General features: G+C 39.5%; 1 protein-coding gene across 1 annotated transcript; it reads left to right on the top strand.

Moving 5' to 3' along the window:
* The first annotated feature begins 5,718 nt into the window (after positions 1-5,718).
* Positions 5,719-20,770, top strand: castor2 (cytosolic arginine sensor for mTORC1 subunit 2). Its single transcript, XM_083987122.1, has 9 exons — positions 5,719-5,989; positions 9,723-9,793; positions 11,473-11,666; positions 15,150-15,282; positions 15,517-15,640; positions 17,155-17,265; positions 18,168-18,250; positions 19,384-19,478; positions 19,729-20,770. Exons 1-9 carry the CDS (start codon positions 5,877-5,879, stop codon positions 19,789-19,791), a joined length of 987 nt encoding a protein of 328 aa, XP_083843248.1. The 5' UTR covers positions 5,719-5,876; the 3' UTR covers positions 19,792-20,770.
* Positions 20,771-26,573: the final 5,803 nt, after the last annotated feature.

Genomic DNA, 26,573 nt, shown 5'->3' with positions numbered 1-26,573 from the left:
TTCTGTATAGACGACTGTAGTCATCAGAAATCCTCTTATCTCCTGCTGTTTGGAGCTGCTGATGTGTGAAGCTCTATTGTTTACCATTAAGGACGACTGTATCTCAGAGTGCTGAGTCGGCTCAGGAACAAACCACAGTGACTCAGGGTCTGGAAGCTGCAGAGAATCAGTCAGTCGGTTCAAGCCTAAGCTTTAGGCCAACAGGATGATTTGTCAGAAAGTGAAACATCTTTTTGACAATTTACCTGCACCAGGACAGTTTCCATGCTGTTTTTTTTTTATCTTTGACCCTAATATTTGTTATTCCATCTGTGATTGTGTAGTTAGGTTAAATTAGGGTTAATGAAGAAGATTAAGGAGGAAGTGTGTAAAGTAATTGGGGTTAATAAAGATAAGGTTAGGGTTAAATTAGGATTAAGTTATAATTAAGAAAGAATTGGTTAAAGTAAAATTAGGATTTAGGGGGAAGTGGTCATGATTAAGTTAGAATTAAGGGAGAGCTCGTTAAAGTAAAATTAGGGATAGAGAACAAGTTATGATTATGTGAAGTTGTTCTGTGATCACAGGTCATCTTGATCTCTGACTTTATAAAAATGAGTCTCCGTAAATCTGTATGATAACCTGAGCCACAGGTGAGTTTTAGATACAGATTTTCACTCTGTCAGCTGTCCTTTTTTATTTTATTTTTTAAATGGCTCCCTCCTTTTTCAGTAAAGCGATCACATCACGCTGCTGCCAGAATTTAAAACGGCCCATTGGCTTCCGGCTCTGATTTCAGCATAGTGTAATACTCTCCACCTCCGCTCCACCTCCTTTGGGTTAATTCTGCTCCTCAGAGGAAGATCCAACTCAGGGAATGAGCTTCTGCCTGAGAGGATTTCCATTCTCTTTGTGTGTGTGTGTGTGTGTGTGTGTGTGTGTGTGTGTGTGTGTGTGTGTGTGTGTGTGTGTGTGTGTGTGTGTGTGTGTGTGTGTGTGTGTGTGTGTGTGTGTGTGTGTGTGTGTGTGTGTGTGTGTGTGTGTTGTTATTTTGTTTTTGTTTTTTTTACTTTTCATATTCTGACTGATGACTGTCCACATATGAACACTGTGATAGCACACAAGACTTTCTACACTCAGAGAAGCTACATGGTGAATTGGAAGAAAACTGGTCTGGATGTTGACAGAGGAGTAAATGTGGAGGAGTCGTTTCATATCTCATGCCCCATGAGATGAAAACATCCCGGCTGCCATGGAAACCAACGAAGTGAAGCATCATAATGATCTTATGTCCTCTGCTGCTTTAGAAACATTTTAAATGAAGATAGATGTAAATATATCCCTACACCAAATGGTCATCCAGAGCCATCAAGTGACTCACACAGCTACTACCATGTCAACACCACGGTTGCCTTGAAGGAGTCTTTGCCGTTGTCTCCCTGAAAATGGGCCCAGTTGTACGTCGCAGCACGTTGACGATGGAAAGCCTCACAAAGGACAGAGTAAAATGGAACAAGCTTGACGATCAATTTGACCAGGATTTTGTAAAATACTGGAAGCAGAGTGGGGGCTGCTCTGTGTCTGTCACAGCAGGATTCCCACCCACCCCACCTTCAAATGTGGCCATTAGAAACTCTTTTTTTCCCCTCTTAGCTGCCCAAAAGGTATAAGTGTTAATACCTGTGTTCGACATGTAGGCAGAAACCTGTTAGACTCCTGCAGAGTGGAGAAAGCAACAAGTAACTCAATGTAGAAATCACCATCAATGGCTGTATACAAACCACACAGGGACTAAGGCCAACCTATTAATGCTTTGAAAGTGCAACCTGAAAGTGTTCAGGTTCACGTCTATTCACTTAGAGACTCAAAGCCATAAAACCCACCGCAAAATAATCAATACATAATCATACATGGAGAGTCAGTGGAGATATAATAATATTTCCATTCTATCCCATGTGATGTAGACCTATTTATATGCCCGTTACCTCTAGATTTTATTACCATCACTTTACATCCTAAGTAATAAAACATGAAATACCCATTGATAATATATAACTTATCACTTTGAGTGATACATTATATTTTTTCTGCCCTAAAATAAAAATTCATACCATACAGAGTTAAAATGACCTATGTGTGTCATGTTTTCTTTTAGCGTATTTGTATCAACAAGCATGAAACGGCACTTCAGTGGTACTTCCGAACTCATTTGTTCCCACTGCTGTCAGTTTTTGAGGCAAGGTATTCATGCTGGGAGTAGAGTGCAATAATCTATGGTGATTTTGCTTGGTCGTGTCTTATGGGTTTTATGCTTTAAAACCTGTTTTTAACCCTGTTTGAAACCTTTGAAACCTGCATGCGTGTGTATTTATTTATTTATTTATTTATTCAAATATGTGAAGTCACTTGAGTCCAAGACAAATTTCTCCATGGGGACAATAAAAGTATGTTCTGTTCTATTCTATTCTATTCTATTCTATTCTATTCTATTCTATTCTATTCTATTCTACTACATTGTAAGTAGCCTACTTATGTTATTGTTTGTGTGTTTATTTGTCCAGGGACCTATTTGCTTCTCAATTCTCATCTGAAGATTATCAGTATTATTGTTGCCCAACAAAAGGGAAATCCTTTTTGTTTGTTTGGTTTTTTTAAAAATACAATTATCTCTGTTGCTGTAGCAAAGCTGTCTTTGTTTGCCTAATTAATACATTGTTTTGTGGGCTGTTACAACTAAATGTTATGCAATTAGAGTGCTGGCTGGAAATGCTGCGGCGACAGAGGCCCTGGGCCTGAGACAATTAACACCACAGTGCTCCTGTGATTTTGTAGAGGCGAATATACTTGCCAGGGAAGTGTTTTAGGACTTTCAAATGAAATGCAGAAAGGTCTCCTTCGAGGCAAAGGGGATGTGGTTAGGAGGGAAGGAGCAGCAGCAGTGGCATCTGTTTACATGATAAAAGCCATCCAGAGATACATTTAAATTGTCCGTGGGACCTGGTGAGATAAATTCAGTCTGAAAAAGCAGAATTTTAGTGAGATTTGGGATGCAGTGTGTTAAAATTCAAAACAGGATTAAGAAGCTCTTGGAGATTGTTCGCTGTGGGGCTCGACATTTAGAAGCAGGGCTTTGAGGCTGGTGGACATTTTCTTCCTCTGAGCCAAAATACTCATGACGGACAGGAAGCAACTTGTTTAAACCTTTATTTGGAAACAGGCATTATGTGCACACAGAAATTTAATATGACAGGACACGTGACAGACACTTGAGTGATGATGCCATACAGTATGTCACTTACTGTCATATCCTCTGGGTATAGAAAGATAAACAACATGTGAAATACCCATAGAAAAATGTGTATCTATATAGGCTACAGTGATAATATCTATGATATCTTATAATATGGTATTACATGTAGTGACTATGTTATTCATTTAGCCTACATGTTTTTACTCAGTTGTAAACATCTCTATCTTCACATCATGGGGACGTCTTTGGGTGTATAGGCTATGTCATGTCAATATTGGCAGGCTTTGGGGTAGATGTATATGGATGGATTTATTGGATTAATTTTGAGATTTTATTTTCGAACAAAACAAAACAAAACAAAACAAAACAAAACAAAACAACTGACACCAAGTTGTGAATGCGGTAGGCCATGTGGATAAGAGAAAAACAATTTCACCTTGTGACATTGTCAATAGGCTACATGTTTTTCCCACTGCAGAAACACATAATGTTGTAATGTTATGATGATGATAAACCGGAGCCATGCAGTAAATAACATGTCTAGACAACAGGAAGAAACAGGAAGGGAAAAAAATAAATAAATAAACATGGCGGACGTGGTGTTTTGAGTTCATGTATTTGTCAAGATACGTGCACCGTACACATGGATATACAGTAGCCTATATTATATTATAATAGATCCATGACCGTACACCATAGCCTACACAAATATGCTAAAAGACCACATTTCCCACGATGCCTTGCTCCGCTGCGGACCCGCCCCCTTCGTTTGAATGGCAAGTTGTTTGTTTCACTCGGACCAGCTGCTAACTATTCCAGTCTGAGAGCAAACAGGGACCAGCGCTGCGCTGCTCTCCCATTTAAATGTCTGACAAGCCGCGCACAGCTGCTGACGTAGGCACTTCCGCTTTCATATGTCTTATTCAAAATAAAAGCAACGGGATTTTAACACTAATAACATATGACCATACTCAACAGGGATTCTCATTCAAATGTATGTTGTTTCAAGCAATGATTTTGTATATCTGGGTAACCTGAATTTAGTCAGGTTATTTTTGCTCATATCTGTGTGTGTGTGTGTGTGTGTGTGTGTGTGTGTGTGTGTGTGTGTGTGTGTGTGTGTGTGTGTGTGTGTGTGTGTGTGTGTGTGTGTGTGTGTACCCATAGCCTCCTATATAAGCCTAGGGGAGACTGGGGACAGTTGCAACAAGGGACGGTTGCATCAAGTCTTATTTCTCTGATCAGAAACATGCTAGAGTGATGACACTCACACCCTCTGCCAGCCAAGAATAGAGAAGACATATCAGGATCTGCTCCTGCTTGTACTGAGACAAAGTTGTCTGTCATGGCTGATGGGGACGGTTGCAACAACTTCTTGCAACTGTCCCCATGCAAAGCAACCATATCAAAACAGACCACACAGTTTTGTTTTTGAATTTCAACAATTTATTTAAAATATGCAAGTGCATAAGCAAACATAAATGAATATGTCCAAAAGGAGGGGTGCTATTGCGCTTCAGCCGGTGAATCGGTGCTCTCAGACAGGACTGGTAATAGAAAGGTGCAATTGGGTCACTTCACAGAGGACTAAACCCAAAAGAAACAACTGGAGCACTCGATATAATGCAGAGGTTTAATAAAGGTGCACAACACCTAATGTGAAGCGTCGAAACGTTAGGTGTTGTGCACCTTTATTAAACCTCTGAGTTTAATAAAGTCAGTAACACCTGCGCATTGACTCAAGGCCTATACGCAAAGCAAACCTCCAACTGTTCTTTGATACATATTACTAAATAAATAAAGAATGCTATAGTATTATTGTAAAACAATGCATACTATGCTTACTGAGACAAAAAGGAAAAGTTAATGAGTGAAATGTAATGTGTGTTTAATATGCTGCAACTGTTTCTGATCTGTGTTGCAACGTCTGAATTCTTCCATTCACAGATATTGTGATTGATGTGTCATGTAATATATCTGATTTGCTCAAGTAGATGTCACTGACACAAAATAACTAAACTATTTTTTCCCCATATTTTTATGTGGTTGTTACCATTTAATTAACCAACAAAAAAGTGCAAATGTTATTTTGTTTATATTACGTCCCATCATACAACAGAATCCAAATAGGCCTACAGCCTATCATTACTACACATTGGAAAGGGTCATTTCAAATAATTGTACACAGTAATATATTTTTATCCAGATGGTTATGAGTCTAAAGCTGCACAGATAGTAGCGTTAATCATCATTTTATTGATTATAATTGTTAAAAAAAATTTGGTCGATAAAACAGTCAAAAATCTCTTATTTGTTTATTTATTAAAAATATTCTTAGTGCTGCCGGCTTTTATTTTGAAATCGTCCTACCAGAAGTGTGCATGCTTCCGGCGCAGGTTTGACAGCAGGTCGTTTTTTTTTTTTTTTTTTTTACCTCTGCTTTCTTTATTCCACCCTGCCTCCCTCTTTCTTTCCCTATTTAAAACGCCTTAGCCTGCCGTGCGCGTATGTGTGTGCGTGTGCGTGCGTATAATATTTATTTATTTATGCATCTTATCTGAAAGTGTCTCTAGGTTTTTTTCCTTTTTAGTTTTTTCCCCCTTTTTTTTTACATTTTAGTCGCTCCTCAAATGAGAAGACGTAAAAGATGGAGCTTCATATTTTAGAGCACAGCTTGAAAGTGGCGAGTATAGAGAAAGAGGGGATCCAGATTTGCACGCACGGATTAATTAAACTCGCTTTCCTGGCCTCCAAAACGAGGTAGGTAACTTCCAACACCTGATATCTGTTTGTGGGAATAACACGGTGTCATTTAACGCCGCTACCACCACCACCGCCGCCGCCGCTGCTGCTGCTGCTGCTCGGTGCCGGACGTGTTTACTGTCAGGACACCGCTGTTGTTAACACCACAGCAAACTAAAACTGCCGGCTGCTACTGCTGCTGTGTACGTGTGTTAAAACGAGTGCAAATTAAAACATATATATGAATAAAGGCATTGGTGGTGTTCGTGTTGCTTTCGAGCTCCAGCCGCCGGCTCCAGGTGGTATTTTGAGAGAAGCCGACTCTGTGTGCTCGCTCTCGGCCACCAGTTTCCAGGCCTATCCTCGGTCCGTCCGTAGTGTCATTTTGCAGCTTTGTGCCGTCTGTAGCTCGACCGACACCAGCGGCTGTGTGTGTGTGTGTGTTTACAGTATGTTTGTGTGTTCGCTGTGTTATAACTATTTTATAAAGTTGTGGGTGGATATTCTCTCTCAGTCCCCCCTTTCAAGAAACTTTCATCTGAACAGTCCAAGCTGTGACACAACAACAACAACAACAACAACAACGGGCCTTATTGTGTGTTGTTTTTTCTGCACTTGTCAGCTCTGTTGCAGTCTATTAATATAACATTGGCCTGAGCAAATTAGTTCATTTTACTGGCTGTTCTTACAACAGGCCAAGTCAGTGCACTGGTGATCAACCCTGGGCTACTTACTGATTAAACACACTTATTATGACCTGATCTAATCAAGTATATGGTTTTGACTATTGATAGATTAATGTGCACAGGAGCCCTACCTATATGAGTGGATAATCCCACTGAAGAAGACATTTGACTTATCAGTTGATTGTTTCAGCTCTTGAATGCATCATAATCTCATCACTTTAACCTCCTCATTATTTTAGACCAGGTCATCTGAAGCTCCTGGTGTTTTTTTTTTTTTTTCATGTGACTGGGTAAACACATTAAATATGTGGTTTTGTTTTGAAGCCAACTTGTGCACCACACTGTTTAAAAATGTATTTCTTGATTTGGGTGCTAATTAGAAACCTAGGCACTTTGTAAACAAGTGACTTAGTTCCTGTAACTAAAGCTTCGCCTCTGAGCCAGTTAATCCCCAAGAATATGAGCATCAATTCAGACTTCAGATCGAAGAAGGAAGTTGGAAATGTCAGGAAATTTCTGTGTCACATCACAGAGAAGTAAGAAAAACAGATTAAAGGATCCCTTTGGATGAATTCTTACGTCTACTCCTCCCAGGCTTAGCTGCACACAAGATTTAATGTTTGGGGGCAAATATTTCTGAGGTGGTGCACCTTGTTAGAGGCTGGATGTTTGCGTGGTCATGGCAGCCATTCATCAATGATTACGTAACTTCACATCATTTGACTGCAGAACACGAGTGTCCCCAACATGATGCTGGTTTCTCCACCACATGTTGTTGAAGTCACAGCTTTTATCACAGTGTTTTGTCGTGCCTCTTTTCTCCACCGAGCAAATAACATGTGCATGTTTAAGTGTTGATGTGGCATGTTAAGGGGTTGATTTGTTTTACTCCAGTCTGTCTTTTCCCCTTTCTCTTTCAAATCAAATCTCTTATCTGTCTTGTTTCTATTTCCACCTAATTCTGACAGAAAATGCACAAAAACAAGGCTGAAAAATTATAAATACTGGAAAACTTAATGCTGTGGTTTGATCATAGTGCACATAGGTGTACAACACAATGTAGTGAATGTACTGGATACACTGGTACAGATGTAATATTACTTTCAAGACCTTATTTGAGGGCAGTATTGACATTTGTTTTGCAATTAGTCTGAGAGTAAATATGCTTTTAACCAGTACTGATCATTAATGTCTAAACAATGGATCAAATGGAGAATTATTGACCATCTACCATATGAGCTTTCCTACCCGTTTTAACCTCTTTTAGCTCATTGTTTTGGTTTTCTGGCAGCTCATTATGTGAAGTATAGTATGTTGCATACTTTAGTATGACGCACTTCACATTCTCCTTTAGGGAACACAAGTTCAAGTTGTAACACTTCAATTTGATGACGTGAAGATGTTTTCCACATGACAACACACATCATTAAATCATTAACTTCAACATCAACAGCACAACAACAACAAACTATTAAGTAACTGTGTGATTTTGCTGATAATATCAACTCAATCTTAGTTAATGTGTAAAATGTCTCTGTTTTGTCAAGTACGGGAGCAAGTTTATTCCAAAGATCATGAACTACTGTATCTTCATGCACTTTCATAAACATAAACCCATGCAGTGAAGGGAAACTGTCAAAGAGTCAATAAATCTTTTATGACACGAGACAAAGAAGACAACTCTGGCGTTCATCCTCCCGATGTCCCACCTCCACCAAACCCCACTGTGAAAGTCAAAGTGACACTTGACAGCTCAGTTTGCACAGAGAGAGTCTTTCTGTTGTTCGCCTGCTGCCGTTCACACCTTTCAGCCAAATTGAAGTGTGAGCATTCGGTGGCTGGCCCGTAAAGAATGTGATTATCACAGGAGTGTTGTACATGCTGTTTTTCCACCGCACCACTTTGCTTTGTGCTTAACAGAGTCTGCTGGGCTCGATTTAAATCTCATTTATTTGACCTTCTTAGAACATTTCTGGTCTGGTGATGGGTATTTCAAAAAAGGGAAGTCTTATCAAAATGGATTTTGTTATTCACAGAAGCACTGTCCCTCAGTGACTGACATCCCCATCATGAAGTCTTTAATATATGGGTTGCATAGTACCATGTATAATACTGTAATACTAATACTAATGCTGTAACGCAATGAATTTTACTATCGTATCATATTATATTATATTATATTATGAGGATGTAATTTGACATTTGTGTCAAACTTTAAAGCAGAAGTAAGCGGAATGTTTGTGTTAATATAAGTCTTAAATAGTTCTATCTTCCGACAGCAATCACTTTTATAGAGTGTTTGGTCCGAAACACGGGTCTGTCGGTCACTCTGCTCTGCTGTAAGCCGAGGAGAAAACTTTCCTTGTATCCTACAACCTTTATCCAATGAGGAGAGAGAACAGCATAAAGGGGCGGTCCTCTCTGTGTGTGCAGCCAAGGGATGCACGTGAATGTGGTGACGTAGGGACGAGGGCGGGGACTGCTAACTCCATCGGCTGACAAGAAAAGACAAACAAAACGACCGGATCGCTTACTTCTGCTTTAATCAAACGTTACATATTTAAATGATGAGTGAACACAATGATGATACAATGATTTAAGATCTGAATCAGACACATGTGACAGATCTGACCACAGCTTCATGTGTGTACACTGGAAGCTGCTCAGCAACACTAATGCTGTTACATTTAGTGTCATCGGGGTAAATCTGATATTAGATCATGTCGTCCAGCTTGGTGTTTGTGTATTTAAAACACTCTCTCGATCTCTCAGATTCCTCTCACAGCGAGGGTCGTGGAGGTTTATGTTGGAGGCAGAGCAGCAACGTGCTTCAGCATGAGTCTGATACTTCATATAAAATGATAAAGACGACATTTACACAGATTTGTTGTTCCATGCACTTTTCATTCATTATGATAACGAACACTGCAATGTCTGTTGTCAGTAACTGTTTGACTGAGCTTTGTCCAACTTTGAGCGTTTTCTCAGTGCAGAGTGATACATAAATCTGACCTCTCTCTCTCTCTCTCTCTCTCTCTCTCTCTTTTCCTCTTTCTCTTGTTCAGATGTAAGTTCTTCAGTTTGACAGAGACCCCGGAGGACTACACCATTATCGTGGACGAGGAGGGCTTTAAAGGTGGGAGCCTCTCCTCGTGGGTCTTTAAAGTCACTGTGGTAACCGGGAAGATCACACTACACAAAACCACGTAGCTTCTTCGGGCGCTAATGTTTGAGCACACTTTGTCGTTATGGATGTGAGGCCAGGCCACCGCTCACTGTGTTTTGTGGTTGGCTGAGTGAATGAGTGAGTGAATCCATGTCATTACACACCCTTTTCCAGGGTGACCCTCCTTGGTTACCCTGGAGACCACAGGCTATTTGTTGCATAACTGGCTCAGGTATTTTCTACTGGTGACTGGCTCTCAGTGTGTTACAGCCTGTTTTCTACTGAGAAGACCAGGTCGGATAACAACTTTAAAAACTTTCAAAATAAAGTGAAAATACATTTTTCTAACTTTAATGTACAGTAAATCCACATGTATGTTTATAAAGCACTACTAATGTATATACACTATATTGGGTATAATACAAGGGCAGCTAATATGTTGTTGGTATCAAAGACATGTCATACACACAGTACAACACAATTAGATGTCATTTGAGATTGAAATCATAATAAGCGCAAGTGCATTATCCAAATTGCAGGAGCTGCAATTTTTTTGATTATGGTAAAATGTGTCACAACACTGTTGTGCATTGTCAGACCACAAGTATTGTGTTGCTACAGAGACGCCCTGGACAACAAATCATGTTCTCAAGATGTAAAGGGACATGTTGTCCTCTTATTTGAGATTTGTGGTGTTTCTGCTTGAAAATGACTAAAACATTGAATTATTTATCAAAGTAGTAATTATTATTCACCCACTTGTTGCAGGTCAAACCAACCCAAACAAGTGCTTCTATCTGTGGTGTCTCTGCACTAAATTCCCCAGAGGTCATTTGTCAGTAAAAAAAAACAGTGATGATGAGTCATTAAATCAGTCAGCTAACTCTGAATATATATGTTACAGTAATGTCAAAGATCACCACAAGCTGTTAGTCATACCTCCACCGCCCTGTAGGTCTGTAACAACGAAACCTCAGAGTCTGTTGAACTGAGCAAGGTGCATTTTTATGTCTTATTTATTATATTTTTCATTTGTATGATGAGAACAATATTCTATTAACCGGTGAACGCATTTATGTGTTAAGCCTCTTAAAGCTGACAAGTCAAAGTCAAAGCTCTTGTTAGATGTATTGTCTTTTTTCATTTCAGTCAAGACAAACAGGAGTGAGATCCAGCATCTAGACAGGAATGTATTAGCACAGGAAGAAAAGCTTGTTCCAATCCACAGTCTGAGACAGCTGCTCTGTCTCTGTCTGCAGTAATAATGTCGTATTTCCTATAACTCCAGGTATTGACATTATCACACACAGTAGGCAGTATTTCTTAAAACAAAAGTATCAGCACAAAATGATGAAAAACAGGAACTGGTACAGTTTTAAAAAAAGAGGAACAGTCATTATTAGTCACCGCTCACTTGAACTACCCGGTGTCTTTTCTTGTTTTTTCTAAACTTCATCGTCACCTGTGCATTTTTTCCGGGCAGAAGCAGCAGACATTTCAAATATAGTCTCACGCACTGGCTGCAGTTTGATGCTGCTGACTTTGTTGTTGTCTCCACTATCAGTGGACATCAACTCCTCTTTTGACTTGGTGCTTTTGTGTGTTCGTCCCCTCCACCTCTTTCTGACACGTATCTTCTCCGTTCCCAGAGCTGCCGCAGTCGGAGCACATCAGTGTTGCCGATGCCACGTGGTTGGCGCTCAACGTGGTGTCTGGGGGCGGCAGCGCCTCCAGTTCGCAGCCCATCGGAGTCACCAAAATCGCCAAATCAGTTATAGCGCCTCTGGCCGACCACAACATCTCTGTTTTCATGCTGTCGACGTATCAGACGGACTTCATCCTGGTGAGTGTCAGTGACGACGACCCATCTCCCACACTCAGCATCAAAGCGACCATCTCATACTGGACCAGGTCCTAGAATTAAAATATCATTAGTCTCAGCGTTTCCTGATGGCTTGGAGGACAAGACAATGCTGGTTCATATATGTGTAGAGTCTCTTGTACAACAAGTCAACTCAAAGTGCTTTACATAGTGCATAAAAGGCACTGATGTAACATATTTAAACTGGATTTGAAATAGAAGAGACAGGAAGGAATATGATAAATTAGAATTAAAAAACCAGGGAGTGCAGCTGTAATTGAAAGTTTATGAACTAATCCATTCTCCTCTCCACTGTCTCTCGCTCTATGTTCTGTGATAACTGTGCCTCACAATAGAAGAAATAAAACAAATTTTCCTTTGGCCGCTTCACAATAAAAGCCACCCAGTGTTTCTCAAATTGAATGCTTTTAATGTGAAGCTCTGGTACAGCTGCAGGAGAATGAAGGGCAAACTGTGAAGCTTTTATCTCAAAGATAAAATTACAAACAGTATGGTTAGCTTATGCGTCATCCCCTGTAAATCTGTCTTTTGTGTGTGTGTGTGTGTGTGTGTGTGTGTGTGTGTGTGTGTGTGTGTGTGTGTGTGTGTGTGTGTGTGTGTGTGTGTGTGTGTGTGTGTGTGTGTGTGTGTGTGTGTGTGTGTGTGTGTGTGTGTGTGTGTGTGTGTGTGTGAAGGTAATTATAATCTCAGCCACTAAAAAAACTTTACAGAGTTTCTGCTACTGAATGTAAATTTCTGACCAAGAACATTGTGATAGCAGAATGTACAGTGACATATTCTACACTTTAATGTTTGGACAGATACATTATTGTTCACTAGAAATAGATTAATAAAAGTGCAGAGATTAAAAACAATAGCAAACAATACAATAATCAGTAGAATGCAGAACTTCAAGCTACATTTCTTGCTTTGTCTTGCTCCACATGTGTCGTTCAGTACTTGCATTAGATGCAGTGAGGAAGCAAATTCTATTCAAGAGCTAATGATTGATTGATTGATGCTTCAAAAGTCGCATTCTTTGTCTATTATGTAACCACTGGAAACGCGCAAACTATGTTTACGTCCACACATGCCTGACATGAAAAAGCAATAACCTTGGATGTAATGTCTCCGCTTCCTTTGGTTTAGGCAGAGATCCTGTCTCACTCTGCAGCACATTGGGGCACATGGAGTCTTTTTCTTTTTTATTGCCTCGCTTTAGTGGAAAAACAAGGTCTGCTGAACAGCTCTAGCATGTTTATTAAAATGAAAAAAGAAAAAAAAAAAAACCTGTGTCGATGCCGGTAATCTGTTACATAAAGAGGATCAGCCGCTCAGCCTCTTTCTGGAATTCCAGGTATCGGGCTCAGGCCTGTTTCCTGTCTCGACATCGGCCGCTCCAACGCACAATCCTAATTATCGGTGCATCAGATAAAACAAGGCGAAAACCCACTGCGCTCACCCAGTCGCCCACACCCAACACCCATCCTCCTCTGTTGTAGAATCTCTGAGCAGACCAGCTTAGATGTGTGTGTGTGTGTGTGTGTGTGTGTGTGTGTGTGTGTGTTCTCACTGTTAGGATCTTTTGTGTTGCATAAAGCTAGTGAAGCCTGACCCAAATGATGAATACACTCATTTAGATGGAGCCTTAAGTATCCAGACTGAGACGAGCAGCTACACACTTTACACACATATTAATAATAATTAATCTAAAGTAAAAGCTGTCACCCCGGATGAGGAAACACTGATACTTTGATGTAAATGTACTTCACCTCTGTATCAAGAGCAATAGATTTGTAGAGAGACAACAGAGGCTTCATCTATTGATTCAAGTCCAAGTGAATCTCCTGTCAATAAACTCGGCTCCGTCACCAGGTACTGAGCTGCATGACAACTAAATAAAAATCTTTATCTTGGTTTGAAGCGTTGACTGCTCACAGTTTTATTGTAGCTTCTTTTTTTCTTTTCACACTTTTAACAGGTTTTTTTTGTCATCCCAATAGTGTTGCAGCACAGTTGTTACTGATCATGATGTGTATCTCCATACCACATACATCTGTACTGTCAAGCACCCATACACAAATATAAACATATACACACCTTTGTGTACAGAAAGTATTTTTAAGAATGGATAGCAGTTGAACTAAAATAACTTGAAAACTAAAAAGGACACTATAATGCAAAATGATTTATAATGTTGTAATTATGTTTTTATTATGATAAGTTAATAATCAATCCAGTTTATTGAATGTTATGAATACAAGTGAAGCCTAGTTTACTCAAAGGTTTATTAGACAGAAAGATTGTATGTAGGCAGATTTTTCTCTGCTTTTCATGTCACACATTCAGTGGCACTAAGATATTTTTAGTTGGATATTTTCAAGTAGGCCACTTTTCATATAAAATTTTCAGGAAAAAAAAGGATTCCTTTAAAAAAGAAAAAACATCTTTCAACACTTTTGTTAAAATTTCATGGAAATATTTCTCTAGTTCTGCTGTGACTGCTTTCTTCTGAGATAAGCTATCGCCAAAACCAATTTCCATGAAATAAAACTTTTATGTTAAAAATCTCTCTCTGACCTTTTGATCTTCAGTTTCCTCTTGTAAACAAGTTAAATTAAAAACTGTGATACATGCAAAACTACACAAGTTTCCCAATAATGAAAAAAAGCTGATGGAACCAGATAATATTGTGATGATCTAATCTGGCTGCAAATCTAAATTAAAAACCCTCCTGTTCATTACAGCACTGAAATGACATTGTTTTGTTTTTCCTGGTCTGCTTGTATTTAAATTTATTGTATTTGGCTCTGTTCTGCTTGAAAAGATCCCATTTTCTTCTTCATTGTGTTCTTTAAACATTGGTTTACTGCATGTAATGCGTTTCATTGCCACTTTGAATTAGCTCTGTGTTTGACAGGCTCTACATAAATGAACTTGCCTCGCTGTATTGCCCAGTGCTGTTGAGGCGGGTGTTGTTCTGTTTGCAAAGACCCTGAAGGCCGAGCTCTTGATTAGCTGCAGGCTGCAGTAAACAGTCTCTGACCTTAAACCAGCCAGAACATGAAGAAATGCGACACAGGCAGATACTTTTATTATCCTCTCCACCTATAGAAAACTCACAATGCAGCTACTGGCTATGTTGAGAGTAAACAACTGCTTTCAAACTGGATATGCATTCTTCTCCTCTTCTATGTGTAGAGTCTGAACCATCCAGGCCTGTTTTCTTAAGGTTGTTAAAAACTATTTTGAGAAAACAAAAGTTTTTTGGCTCGACAAAAACATTGTGGTCGATACAATTATTAACTATAAAACTATTAAACTATTAAAACCAAGGAGCCTTAAAAGCTCAAGATTTTGTGAAAAAAAAAAACCTTAGGTAATGTTCAGATTGTTTGGCGACAGTTGCTGCGTTTTGCGGCCACAGTCTGGGTTGTTAATCTGCTCTTGTTTTTTTGTTGTCAGGTTCGAGAGCGAGACCTGCCGATGGTCATGCACACGCTGTCTTCCGAGTTCACTTTGCTCCGGGTGGTCAACGGGGAGACTGTAGCGGCGCACAATCTCGGAGTCACCAATGGATTTGTAAAGCCAAAACTTGGTAGGACTGGGAATATTTATTTCACATTTTGTAATAGCGATTTCAAGTTTTATGATTCATGTCTCTGGAAAGTACAGCTTAATTTATTTTACCTAAGATTTACATGTGTATTTACATGATTACTACATCCAACTACACTCAGCACAAGTAGCTTATACTTTCATACTATTTCACAGTAAAGTTGTATACGTTGTTGTGCCATATAATCATTTTTTTGTCATTTGTGTTTGTCAGTGCCCCGTCCCATCATTCACCCTCTATCAAGTCCCAGCAACATGTTCTGCGTGACGAGCCTGGACCCAGACACTCTGCCCTCTGTAGCCACTCTGCTCATGGACGTCATGTTTTACTCTGGAGGGTGAGAATCAGCTTGTAGCCTACCGGTTTAAAATAAAACTGCGGCACAGTGTTGTGCACAATCCTGAGCTGAAAATTACAGTATTTACTTTATGAAACAGAGTCATAAATGTGTGAGTCAGTCGTTGGACATTTTCAACAATGACCTGATAACCTGAGCACAGAAAAAGAAAAACAAACTTGTATGTTTAGCTTGTTTATAGCTATTTTCAGACTTAGTTAACGTTAATTGATGGCCTCTTAGTTGCATTAGCAGTAGGACTCCAATGACGGCCCCAGAAAATAAACTCCCACTGATTTTTTTTTCTCTAGAACAATTTAATAAAAGTTCAAAATTTGCATTTAATGTGTCTAAACCAGAATTGTTGGTAAATCGATCTGCCTTTTAGCTGTGAGTTAGTGTGAGTGTTTCTTGCAGGATCTCCTATTGACAGCTGCTTTACACTGTGTGAAAGTTTTCTCTCATTATACTAGGTACAATGAAATTATGTGTGTGTAATTATCTGTACGAGGCTAGAGACACAAATATAGAATATAAAAATATAAATTGAAAACAGAATCAGAAAAGGTTACAAAACGTGAAACTAGAATAAAAGATTAAAAGTTAATTTCATTAAATCCCCGCAGACATCTGAAGGCAGCAGGACAGAGGTGTTGCCTCACAGCGCGGTGCCGTTACTCGTGCCTGTCCACTGAGTTTACCTTGTTTAAATCACATGGAGGTGAAACCAGGCTGCTGCAGAATAACCACACACTCAGTTCTGTCCAGTGGGAGACATTGAATCGTAGCAACTCATTAAATCTGTGAGGTACGGCTTAATGTGGCCATTGATGTTAATGAGAGGGTTAGTCAGTCCAACTTGAAGTCTGGACTGATGTGGTCCTAAGCACAGGATCATCACAATCTGAAGTAACGTAAGAAACCACACCATCATCCTGAGGCTGCAGATGTGTGGTGCTCTGGTCGTGCTGCTTGTTCACCATCCAGTCAACATCAGCTTGATTTCCTGAAGAGGCGTCTTTTCCGCTTGTTGAGCAGTTGCTGTCATGCGTCTCCGAGCTTTGAGACCAGTGATGTGATCGGCTGAGAGTGTATTTATTGATCTTTATCCCACCTCAGTCTCAACCTTTTGCACTTTGTGCTGCTGCACCCACATGAACAGAAATAGCAGCAGGTGGAGATGCCCACACAGCCCTGACGCTCTACCTGCCGTTGTGTTTCTGATGTTAAACAGGAGTTCACGTTAGTTAATAGTAATTATAATAATGCCTTTTTTTTATATAGCACCTTTTTAAAAACAAGGGCTTACAAAGTGTGGTTGCCATAGTGCTCTAGGGATAAAAATGAAGATGTCATATGAAACTTGCCTACATTTGAAATCTTAAATCTGTATCTGCTTTTACTTGACTAAACAAAACCCTGCACAATAAGTGTGTCTGGTTGGAGGACACAAGAAGTGTGATTTCAGCATCGTCACCCCATCCACACTATGCTGTTGTTTGTTCCTTTTCCAGGCCGAAAGAGCCTGGAGCTTCCAGCGAGGACTCCAGCCACATCCGCTTCTTCTCCTTCTCTCTGATCGAGGGCTACATCTCTCTGGTCATGGATGAACAGACAACTCAAAGGTAGAGTGGAAGAAAACACCTTTGACACCACAACAGCAGCATAAGCACAGGATTTGGTCTCCTTTTTTAGAAGAGACGAGGCCGGGACACGATGTTCATGCAGGGGAACAAATTTCTGATTGTTGTTTGAGGGAGCGATTAGTTTGTTGCCAGGCAATAACGGAGCAGTTGGGTATGTACAAGTTACTGAAGTCACAGTGGGCGACACCCTCTCCCCCTCCTTCTTTTTCACAGTAGACTCTAATTAAGCAGAAATGCTCTGAAGAAACCCGAGCACATGCAGATCCCATGTGGCTGCTCCTCTATTAGCACATCTGATCATACACGGTCCATTCATAACTGAGGTGTCCCTTTTTATATGGGTCAGTAGTGACATTAAGCCATGAAGAGGTGAAGTCATAATTGGACCAAACTTTCATTATGTTTTTTCAAAGTTCATATTTTCTTGGTGCAGCATGTAGGTCAGCCTGGTCCCCACGTTTATGTAAGACCTAATGTGTTGCCTTAAAGGAATAGGTCACCCGTTTAAGTCTTATTCAGTGCTGCTGGATGGAGGCAACAGTATTAATGGTCTCCCTTCTTCTATGTTTGACACTGAGTGCTGGATGGTTAATAGGTAGATGGATTAATGCTGCCGCCCCACACAGTGTCTGTATCATCTGTGCCAAGTGTCAGCCATTTCATTAACTGCAGCCAAACAGTCAGACACTAGATGGAAGTCAAGATGGTAACAGTCTCAAAAAATGTTCTGTAAAAAATTGATGATTTATTAATTTAAAGGTTGACTCTTGGAATTTAAGTCCTGTTGAAAAAACTACAGTGGCCCATAATTCAAACTACAATAAAACAGAAGTTAAAAAGAGAAATGTCTGTTTTGACATTTTATTATTATTTTCTTCAAGGTTTCCCAACAACGTCCTCTTCACCAGTGCTTCTGGTGAGCTTTGGAAGATGGTTCGTATCGGGGGACAACCTTTAGGATTTGGTGAGCAATGATTTTTCTTTGTTTTGACCATTTTTTCCAGAAGGTTTGTCGGATGTTGTTAATAAAAGATGTTTTATATATATATCATACTATCATCAACATCAGCAGTATATAATATTATATCAGTAAAACAAACACAGACATTACTGACAGAGCAGACGTGCATTTTCACCACCCATTGTCACAGACTGTGTTCGATGTCTTCATGTGCAGCTCTGATCCCACTGTTTACAACCCACTTAAACACAACCGAATACAAAGACTTCATCTCCCAGCAGCAGTTAGCATCAGATTAAACATCTGTTCTCAGCTGTCAGGATCACAGGGAATCTGAAAACATCTGGTGATGAATCTGTTCAGCTCGTGCTGATTTTCTCTGCCTGTCTGCTCCAGAGAGGCAGCTGAAACAGTCAACACATACAGTAATACACAGGTGTGTTGACAATATTTGTTTTTTCTTGCAGGAAATTGGCAACAAAACTATTGAGAGAGACAAAAAAACTTTTCTCCTGTTTGTGCAAGTGTCACTAAGTCTTTTTGATGGGATATCTCAAATGTATCATTGTTTACTGTACTAGCAGGTAATCTCAGTTTGTACTTTAACAAGTGTGGATTGTGTGTTGGTGAGATTTGTATGTAGGGAAAATACTGTGTCGTTTCCATCAGTGCTTTGTTCACCAACACAAAACTGGTTGATGTAAGATAAGGTTTACATTTGCATAAAGCAGTATATTTGTCCATTATTTAACACTTTAACACTAATCATGATCAACTATAAACGCTCATGTGATTAAATATTTGAATCGATTGGCAGCTCTGATTAATATACTGTCGGTGTTCACCTCAACTCGGTTGATGACGTGTCATATTTTCTACATTTAGATGCTTGCTGACACTGAAATGGAAGTTCCATGACTCACCTGTATGAAAATATTATTTTAACTTTTTCCCGTCTCAACGAACACTAATAAATAACATCCAGTTGAAAATCAATTGGAAAAGATCACATTTGACAGGTGGTGTTGATGAGGTGGGAGCCACTGCTGCGCCGCCTCAGCACTCTTTATTCAGCCAGTGAAACGCTGACTGAATCACAATATCTAACGATCTGCGCTGTTTTTGTTTCTCTGCAGACGAGTGTGGCATCGTGGCTCAGATCTCAGAGCCTCTGGCAACGGCCGACATTCCAGCTTACTACATTAGTACCTTCAAGTTTGACCACGCCCTGGTGAGAGATAGTATTATTATAATTTAAGGTTTTAAATAATGAGAATTTGCAGTTTTTTCTTGTCATATACGTATTATTGAAAATGTAATATTTTCGGATCACTTGTTGGTTATTTGAGTTATTTTGGGGTTGAGACAATTTAACTGGATGATGAGTCAATACAAACTTTAATTGATCAGTTGGTGCTGAAAAAGTAATGAGGGTTAATTGCTGCTTTGTGTGTCCTAAAAAACCCTCGTGTCTCCTTCAGGTTCCCGAAGAAAACATCCAAAGTGTGATCGGCGCTCTGCGGACCGAGAGCGCGGCACAGTGAAGGAAACCCATGAAAAACAACCCTGTTCAAAGTCATTTCGTTCAAACGTTGTATCATGTCCAAAAAGTGCCAAGAGCTTATTAGCGGACTACTCTGGACCGGCTCTGACAGAAGGAAGGGATCTAAGCACAGAGTGTGGGCGGAGTTTGGCGTGGCGTTGTGTGGCGTGGCTTGGCGTCGAGGGGCAGGGTGTGACAGTGTGATAGGGATGCCTTTGTTACTTGATCATTTTCTTCCGCTGCCTACTCTGGTAGTCGTTGCTTTAGTTTGCCAGACTGAATATGTTTCTTTTCCTCTCTAAAGCTGCTTCCTCCCACGCCCTGACCCTCATGAGCACCATACTGTATTAGTTACATAATCCCTCTCATGGAAGGATGACGAATGTACGCTCGAAAACAAAAGAAATATTATATAGATATATATATCAAGCTCTCCTCTTTGTTTTATTTTCTCAGTGCCAAGATGTTTGAATGCCTAAACCGATGCCTTTTGTCAATATACTCTACACGTGTGCAATTGAAGGAGACAATTTTGGCCGTAGCCAGGGACGACAGGCAGCCTGGTGGCGTTATATGTTGTTTTGTTTTGTTTTTTTTCTTTTATTAGCTTTTGAACGCTTTTTGATTACAGCAGACAGAAGTGAAATTTATATGCTTTCAGTCCGGTGACACATGAAGTGGAATCCAAAATGATGTTGTTGAGAAAATGAAATTTTTGATGCTTTGATAAGTTGTTGGCGTTAACACACTGTGAGCAACCTGGTCGACAGGTCACGCAAAAAGTCATCAGCGACAATTTCCGTGATACTACAGTATTAATTTACTTTGTTTTATCACCTAATTTTCCCATCAGCCCCCAGCTACTGTAAATCTTATTACACATTAATGTACCAACACTAACACTGCGTTCGAGACAAGTCGGAACTCGGATCTTTCTGACCTCTTACTTGAAAAAGTGCAATCGAACACCACCTAAAGTTTGAGCTGTGTGACGTCACACAACAATCTGCACCCGCGCAGAGCCACACATCAATTAAAATGCATTTAAATGCCAAAATACATTAAAATGTTCTTTCTATAATAGTTTTATTGCCCTTTGTAATGTTTTTATGTCTTACGTGAAGCACTTTGATGGCAAAGTTTGTCCCGATCCGCCATGTTTTTGGTTATTTGGGAATGGTGGTGTGTCTCGAACGCTTTGAAGTCGGAACTCAGAGTTTTCAACTAGGAGATTCCGAGTTCCGTCTTGTCTCAAACGCAGCACATGCTCAAAACATCACAGACATCGACGCTGCTTTTGTATCGCAACACTGCACTGTTAGCACGTTAACAACCACTACCAGATCAGCCACTACTATTTTTACAATTACTTCAGCTCAACTCATTTAAAGCGAGGATCAAAAAGAAAGTGTGATTTCACCTTTTCTCCTTCATATGATGTAGTTCTTCTTAAATCGAGCAACACAGCAAACACAAAATACTAGCTCTGCTTTACACTCTTAGTCCACCTCTGTAATGTACTGATTAGTCAATATATTAGCAACTGATTAGGGTCCTTCATCTGCAAAGAAAAAAATAAAATGAAACATTGATACACTGGACGTCAACATAGTTTCACATGGTGAAATAACTTGCATAATATAGTAAGAAAACTGTCAAAATGATATTAAAATGTTATTATGATGAAAAAGACATGAATACAATTCATGCCATCATTCAAAGTTTAATGCAGATTCATCATTCAAGTTATGGCCTGTTTCGTCATCCCAGACGCTGATATGTTCAGATGCGAAATTTAAAAATGTTTTTTGACCAATCCATACATATATTCAACATGTAGATGTATTGATGAATAAATTATTAATACTTTAGAGTTAACTGTCAACTTCAATATAATTGGCTGCCAATATTTGATTCGGTTTAGTTTTCTTCAAGAAATAGGTTTATTTATCACTCTCATCAAGCTCCTGCTTAGCTTAGCATAAATCCTGAAAGCAGGGGGAAACTGCTTGTCTGGCTGCGTTCCAAGTTAAAAGACACACAAGCAGATGTAAACTTTACAAATTAACACGTTCATCTTGTCCGTTAAGGCTTGATGCAAAACTGAAATATAGAAAAAAAAATCAAGTTTTAGTTAGAGTTACATGTTCTGGCATAAATAGAGTTAACACTACTAAGTTCGTCTACGACCAGATGATCACGTTGCTCACAGTGTGAACCCGCAGTAAACACCTGGCGATAATGATGGAAACAAGAAAATGGTTTGCATCGGCAGTAGTAATGACTTACTGAGCCACTTTTGACAATGAACTCCAATAACGACAGTGCGCTGAGCATAAGCTACGGTTCACACAGGGGGAGGAACGTTTTCCCTCAGAGCCCTGGTGTCCATTTAGGTCTTGAAGCTGCCCCCCTCCCCTGCCCCAGTCTGCACTTTAAGGCAGGTCCCGCCCCCACAGGCCTGCTGTCATGATGTGAAAACGGGGAGGGTGTTTACTTTAGAAAGATCCTGTCCAGATGGGGGGATTTCTGTTGGTCTTAAGCATTTGGTGATAAATGTTTTTCTTTTCTTTTTTTTCTTTCATGATACCTTGCACCTAACAGCAACCTTTCTTCTGATCAGTCTTGATTAGTAGAAACCCTGTATTTATCAGTGTTAATACATGAGGAAGGTGACATTTCTTCTGATTCCATTTCAAAGAAAATCTTAAAAGCTTTTCATTTGGAGCTTCTTGTGTGGAAAAAAAAATAAACAAGCTTTTTTTTGAGCTTGAGGCGTGTTCAGTCTTTACTCACCGCTCTCCTCTCACTTTTATTTTACTCCTGATGAGTTCGTTCATCAATTAACCGGTGACATCGTCTTCACACCATCCAAATTATCTGTGATTCAGATTATCACATGAAACAGTTTGGTATTGATTAGAAACAAGGTCTTAATAATCTGCTAACATCCGTTTCTATTGGCCATTAACATCATCAGCTATAGGCAGTGCTGTATCCATGGTAAGGGTTCACAATAGGAGGTCAGATTTGGAATTGACACACACACACACACACACAAAAATACAGCACAATACAAATTGCAAGTGAAAGATCATCTGCCCGGTCGTCTTGTACCTGTAATAACCTACCAAGAACAAACAGCAGCAGAGATGACGCCTTGACTTCCGCTGACAGTGTTTGTTACACCAGCACTGCATCACGACCAACAGGGACTTGTTTTCTTCCTCTCTCTCTCTCTCTAAGGTGTGATGCACTCATGATATTTATAATCTGTAAAACATAACCACGTAGATAATGGTATCTACGTGGTTATGTTTTACAGATTATAAATGTGACGTGTGTGTTCAGACCTGTGTGCTCTGATTTAGGGAAATATTTGTTTAACAATCTGATGCTGTTCTGCCGAGTTTTTTTTTTTTTTCTTCTTCTTTTTAATGTAGAAGTCCGGCTGTCACTGCATTCAATTTAACTGAGTTTATCATTTAATTTTAGAAGCAACAAGTGATGTTGTGATTAGGCGGGCACCTACTTAGTGGAAGACAGTGGGGTAAATTTAAATTTTGACATCAGAGTTTTCAAGTAAAATATTGCACATTTATGAGGAAAGAACTTGGATATTCTTTGAGAATGTTTTTATGTTATGTTTCCATCGATGAAGGAAATACATCAAAACCCAATTCAGTGAGAAAAAATTCAAACATTTTTCTTTTCTTTTTTTTTTGTCAAGGAAGGAAACACAAGTATAGGATCCATAATTATCCGGCATTTCTGTGCTAAAATAACAAGTTCAAAGGTAGAGTTTGATAAGATCTTCCAATGGTCATAATATAAAACAAGCAACATCTGTCCAACCGGTCCAACCTCACAAAATGTAAACATGTTTCCTTTCTTGGTAGAAGAAAAACACTTAGATTTAGGTTTTTTTTAGGATTTAAGTTTTTTTTCTTGCAAATCTTTGACTAACAAATGATGGCCCTAATACGGTGTAGAAGTACATAAACTGAGGGTACAGTAATTACATGAAGCGCTGCAACAATGATGTCTGGTATAAGTTAAGGTGGTTGGGAGGTAACTGGTCTGGGATACAGCCAAGCTGACTTCAGTGTGTGGAGTCATACAAGAAAACACTGGGTACATGTTTTGATACGTGTCGTATGCCCCTGGTGTTTGTTGGTCTGAAGCCTTGTTTCAAAGAAGGTTTGCAGAGCTGCAACTAAATCCAGAAGCAACAGAATGATATTATTATAACTACAATTATTATAACAATACCAAATTACTTCATGATGATAAAGCACATTTTCTCTTATGAGCCATTAGCTTCTGATCATACAGAAGCAATTGCCTGTAGCTGCAAAATCCCTGAGTCTTCTGAAGGTTGATTTATATTTGCAAAACATTAAATGTGCAATTTCTTCTCTGAATAGTTCAGTAGTCTTGATAATTTCAGCAAAATCTTCAAACAAATAGATGAAAATCTGCTGTTTCACTCTCCCATCTCTTTCATATTGTGCAGTAGTGTTGTGATTTGAACTGTAGCTGTAAATGTGAAAACACACATTCAGCACACACCTCTTCTGGACTGGACCCTGATGATCCCCCTCTCACCAGCTCCAGCCTACAGCAAAGGGACGACAGCAGGGAAGACTGCAGGTATATCAGTTGTCTGTATTATTTGACCTGAGTAAACAAAGCAGAGAACAGCCAGGTCCTTGTTTCCCTCCACACGCCACCTTTTCTCTGCTTCAGCTCACTTCAGGGAGGAGTACGGCCCGCTCCAGCTGCAGAAACGCTCTCTGCAGAGCAGGGTTAAAGGAGCACACATGGTATGTTAGTGTTTCCCCTTCTGATCATCTTTCTTCTTACATAATCCCCCCACAGTTCCACTTCGCAGCTCACTGGCTTGTCAGTAAAGGTCTTTGCTTACGTCTCAGTTCCCACTCCCTACAATTAAAAGTCGCAAATCAAAACCCTCCAGCGGAAAGAGGAGCCTCACTTCTCCCTGTGCCATCAGTTCAAAGATAGTGGGATATCAGCAATAGCACATTTACTTGAGTCAGACTCCAGTCATATTGCCCTGCTCACAGGAGTCACCTCACTAGATTTCTGGGTATTAAAGCTTTAAATGTTTGTCACAAACGCAAAAGTTCATTTGTGACCTTCAAGTCAGTGATTTAACAGCTCAATGTCGATTTACTGGCCTTCTCTGGAGCTTAAACTTCAACAATAAGACCTTGAAGTGCTGTGGACAAATTCAAGTTTGCATTTCAACCTTTATAGCCTTTACTGTTTTATACAGTCTAAGATTTCAACACATGCTCCTCCAGCAGTTGCTCTAAATTAATTAATCGCATTTCCAGAAAAAACTGCAGAAGAAAATGCAAATGAATGTGCATTTCTATCACTGCAAGTGTGGCTTCTCCAGGTACCATCAAAACACTGCAAAGGAAGAGGGAGCAATGTGAAAGATCATTCAAGGTGATTTAAAAAGCAGCATTCACATTTCAAAAGATTGAAAACAAAATAAAGAAAAAATGTGATGTAAACATGTAACATTTATGTTTGTTACTTGTATTATTGTGTGACATGTTACAGACCACCTACGTCACAGTTTGCAATACAGCTTTTTCACCTTAGCGAAGTGTAACAATGAATTTGTGACATTCAAATATTTTTCTATTTGTCTGTTTCCAATCAGGTTTTCTGATGTGACAATGGAGGATGGAAACGTCTCTAGATAAATCCAGTAAGATGGCCTTGAATTGGGAATGAGTCAGAAAACATGTTTAATGCAAATTATAGGAATGAGGCATTTGGGTGTAACACAGGGCTTGAGAAATGATTCAAACATCAAAAGGCTTTGTTGAAAATTAATTAAAGGTGCCCTGTGGAGTTTTTGCATAAACAAACAAAGTGTTAATATTCACACTTTCTGCGTATCCCTGAGGTCTGAGAGACAGTAGGCCTATGTCTTACTCTGCAGCAAATTTATTGAAAATCATTTTTTTTGAATGATCTAATAAAGATAGAGCAGATTTCAGGTAAAACACTGAGAGAAACCAAATCCCGCAAGTGTTGGATGGTGGGTGGGGCTGATTTGTTGTGACATCACAAAGTTACAGGAAGTCCTGACAGCTGGTTTTAAGGTTCAGTTTCTGAATACAGGCTGTGTGAATTTCTATGTGGACTGAGGCGTTGATACTTTCACAGTATGAATATAGAACATAGTGCTGCTTTTTAATCACACATGGACATTTACCTTAGTGTGTGACCTTCATTGATTGCTGGCTGTGTTGTGGCTATAACCTCCACCGATTATCTATCAGTGGCATGGCATGAAACCCACTTTGGAGCTTGAACACATACACAACAACCTGTCAAAATGTTAACTCTGTAACACTGCTAGTGTTACAAAGTTACAGAAAGCTCAGGGGGGTTATTTACTGTAACTTATTTGTTATGAGCGCATCAGAGTAAGCAGTGAGAGTGTTCTTTGCTCACTAACATTCAAAGAGAACTGAATAAAATGTTTTAGGTTTGACCCAAAAGTTAAGCTAAAGCCAGATTCATGAGATAAAATAGCCCCTTAATTACCCTCCAATCCTCAAATACTCTGTGCCGTGCAGACTTATCTCAGGTTGTATGTTTTGTGCTCACTGAGTAGTTTTGTCATAAATACATTTCCATACTCTCAGAGGACCCTCCACTTGTCACAATGATGAATGGTTCAAAACACAGGAGCTGAATGGAGAGAGAACACCGACCTCAGCTACAGTCACTGTA

Source organism: Trachurus trachurus, assembly GCF_905171665.1.
Source record: "Trachurus trachurus genome assembly, chromosome: 14".
NCBI classification, from domain to species: Eukaryota; Metazoa; Chordata; class Actinopteri; order Carangiformes; family Carangidae; genus Trachurus; species Trachurus trachurus.
Note: the sequence above shows the minus strand (reverse complement) of the source record. Positions and strands in the feature narration are given on the sequence as shown.

What these genes read in the sequence shown, in the direction of transcription:
- castor2 (XM_083987122.1), top strand. Translation starts at nt 5,877, where the DNA reads ATGGAGCTTCATATTTTAGAGCACAGCTTGAAAGTGGCGAGTATAGAG. An exon ending in ATTTGTAAAGCCAAAACTTG is followed by an intron (nt 15,283 to 15,516) that starts GTAGGACTGGGA and finishes TGTGTTTGTCAG; the next exon opens with TGCCCCGTCCCATCATTCAC. An exon ending in TCAAGTTTGACCACGCCCTG is followed by an intron (nt 19,479 to 19,728) that starts GTGAGAGATAGT and finishes TGTCTCCTTCAG; the next exon opens with GTTCCCGAAGAAAACATCCA.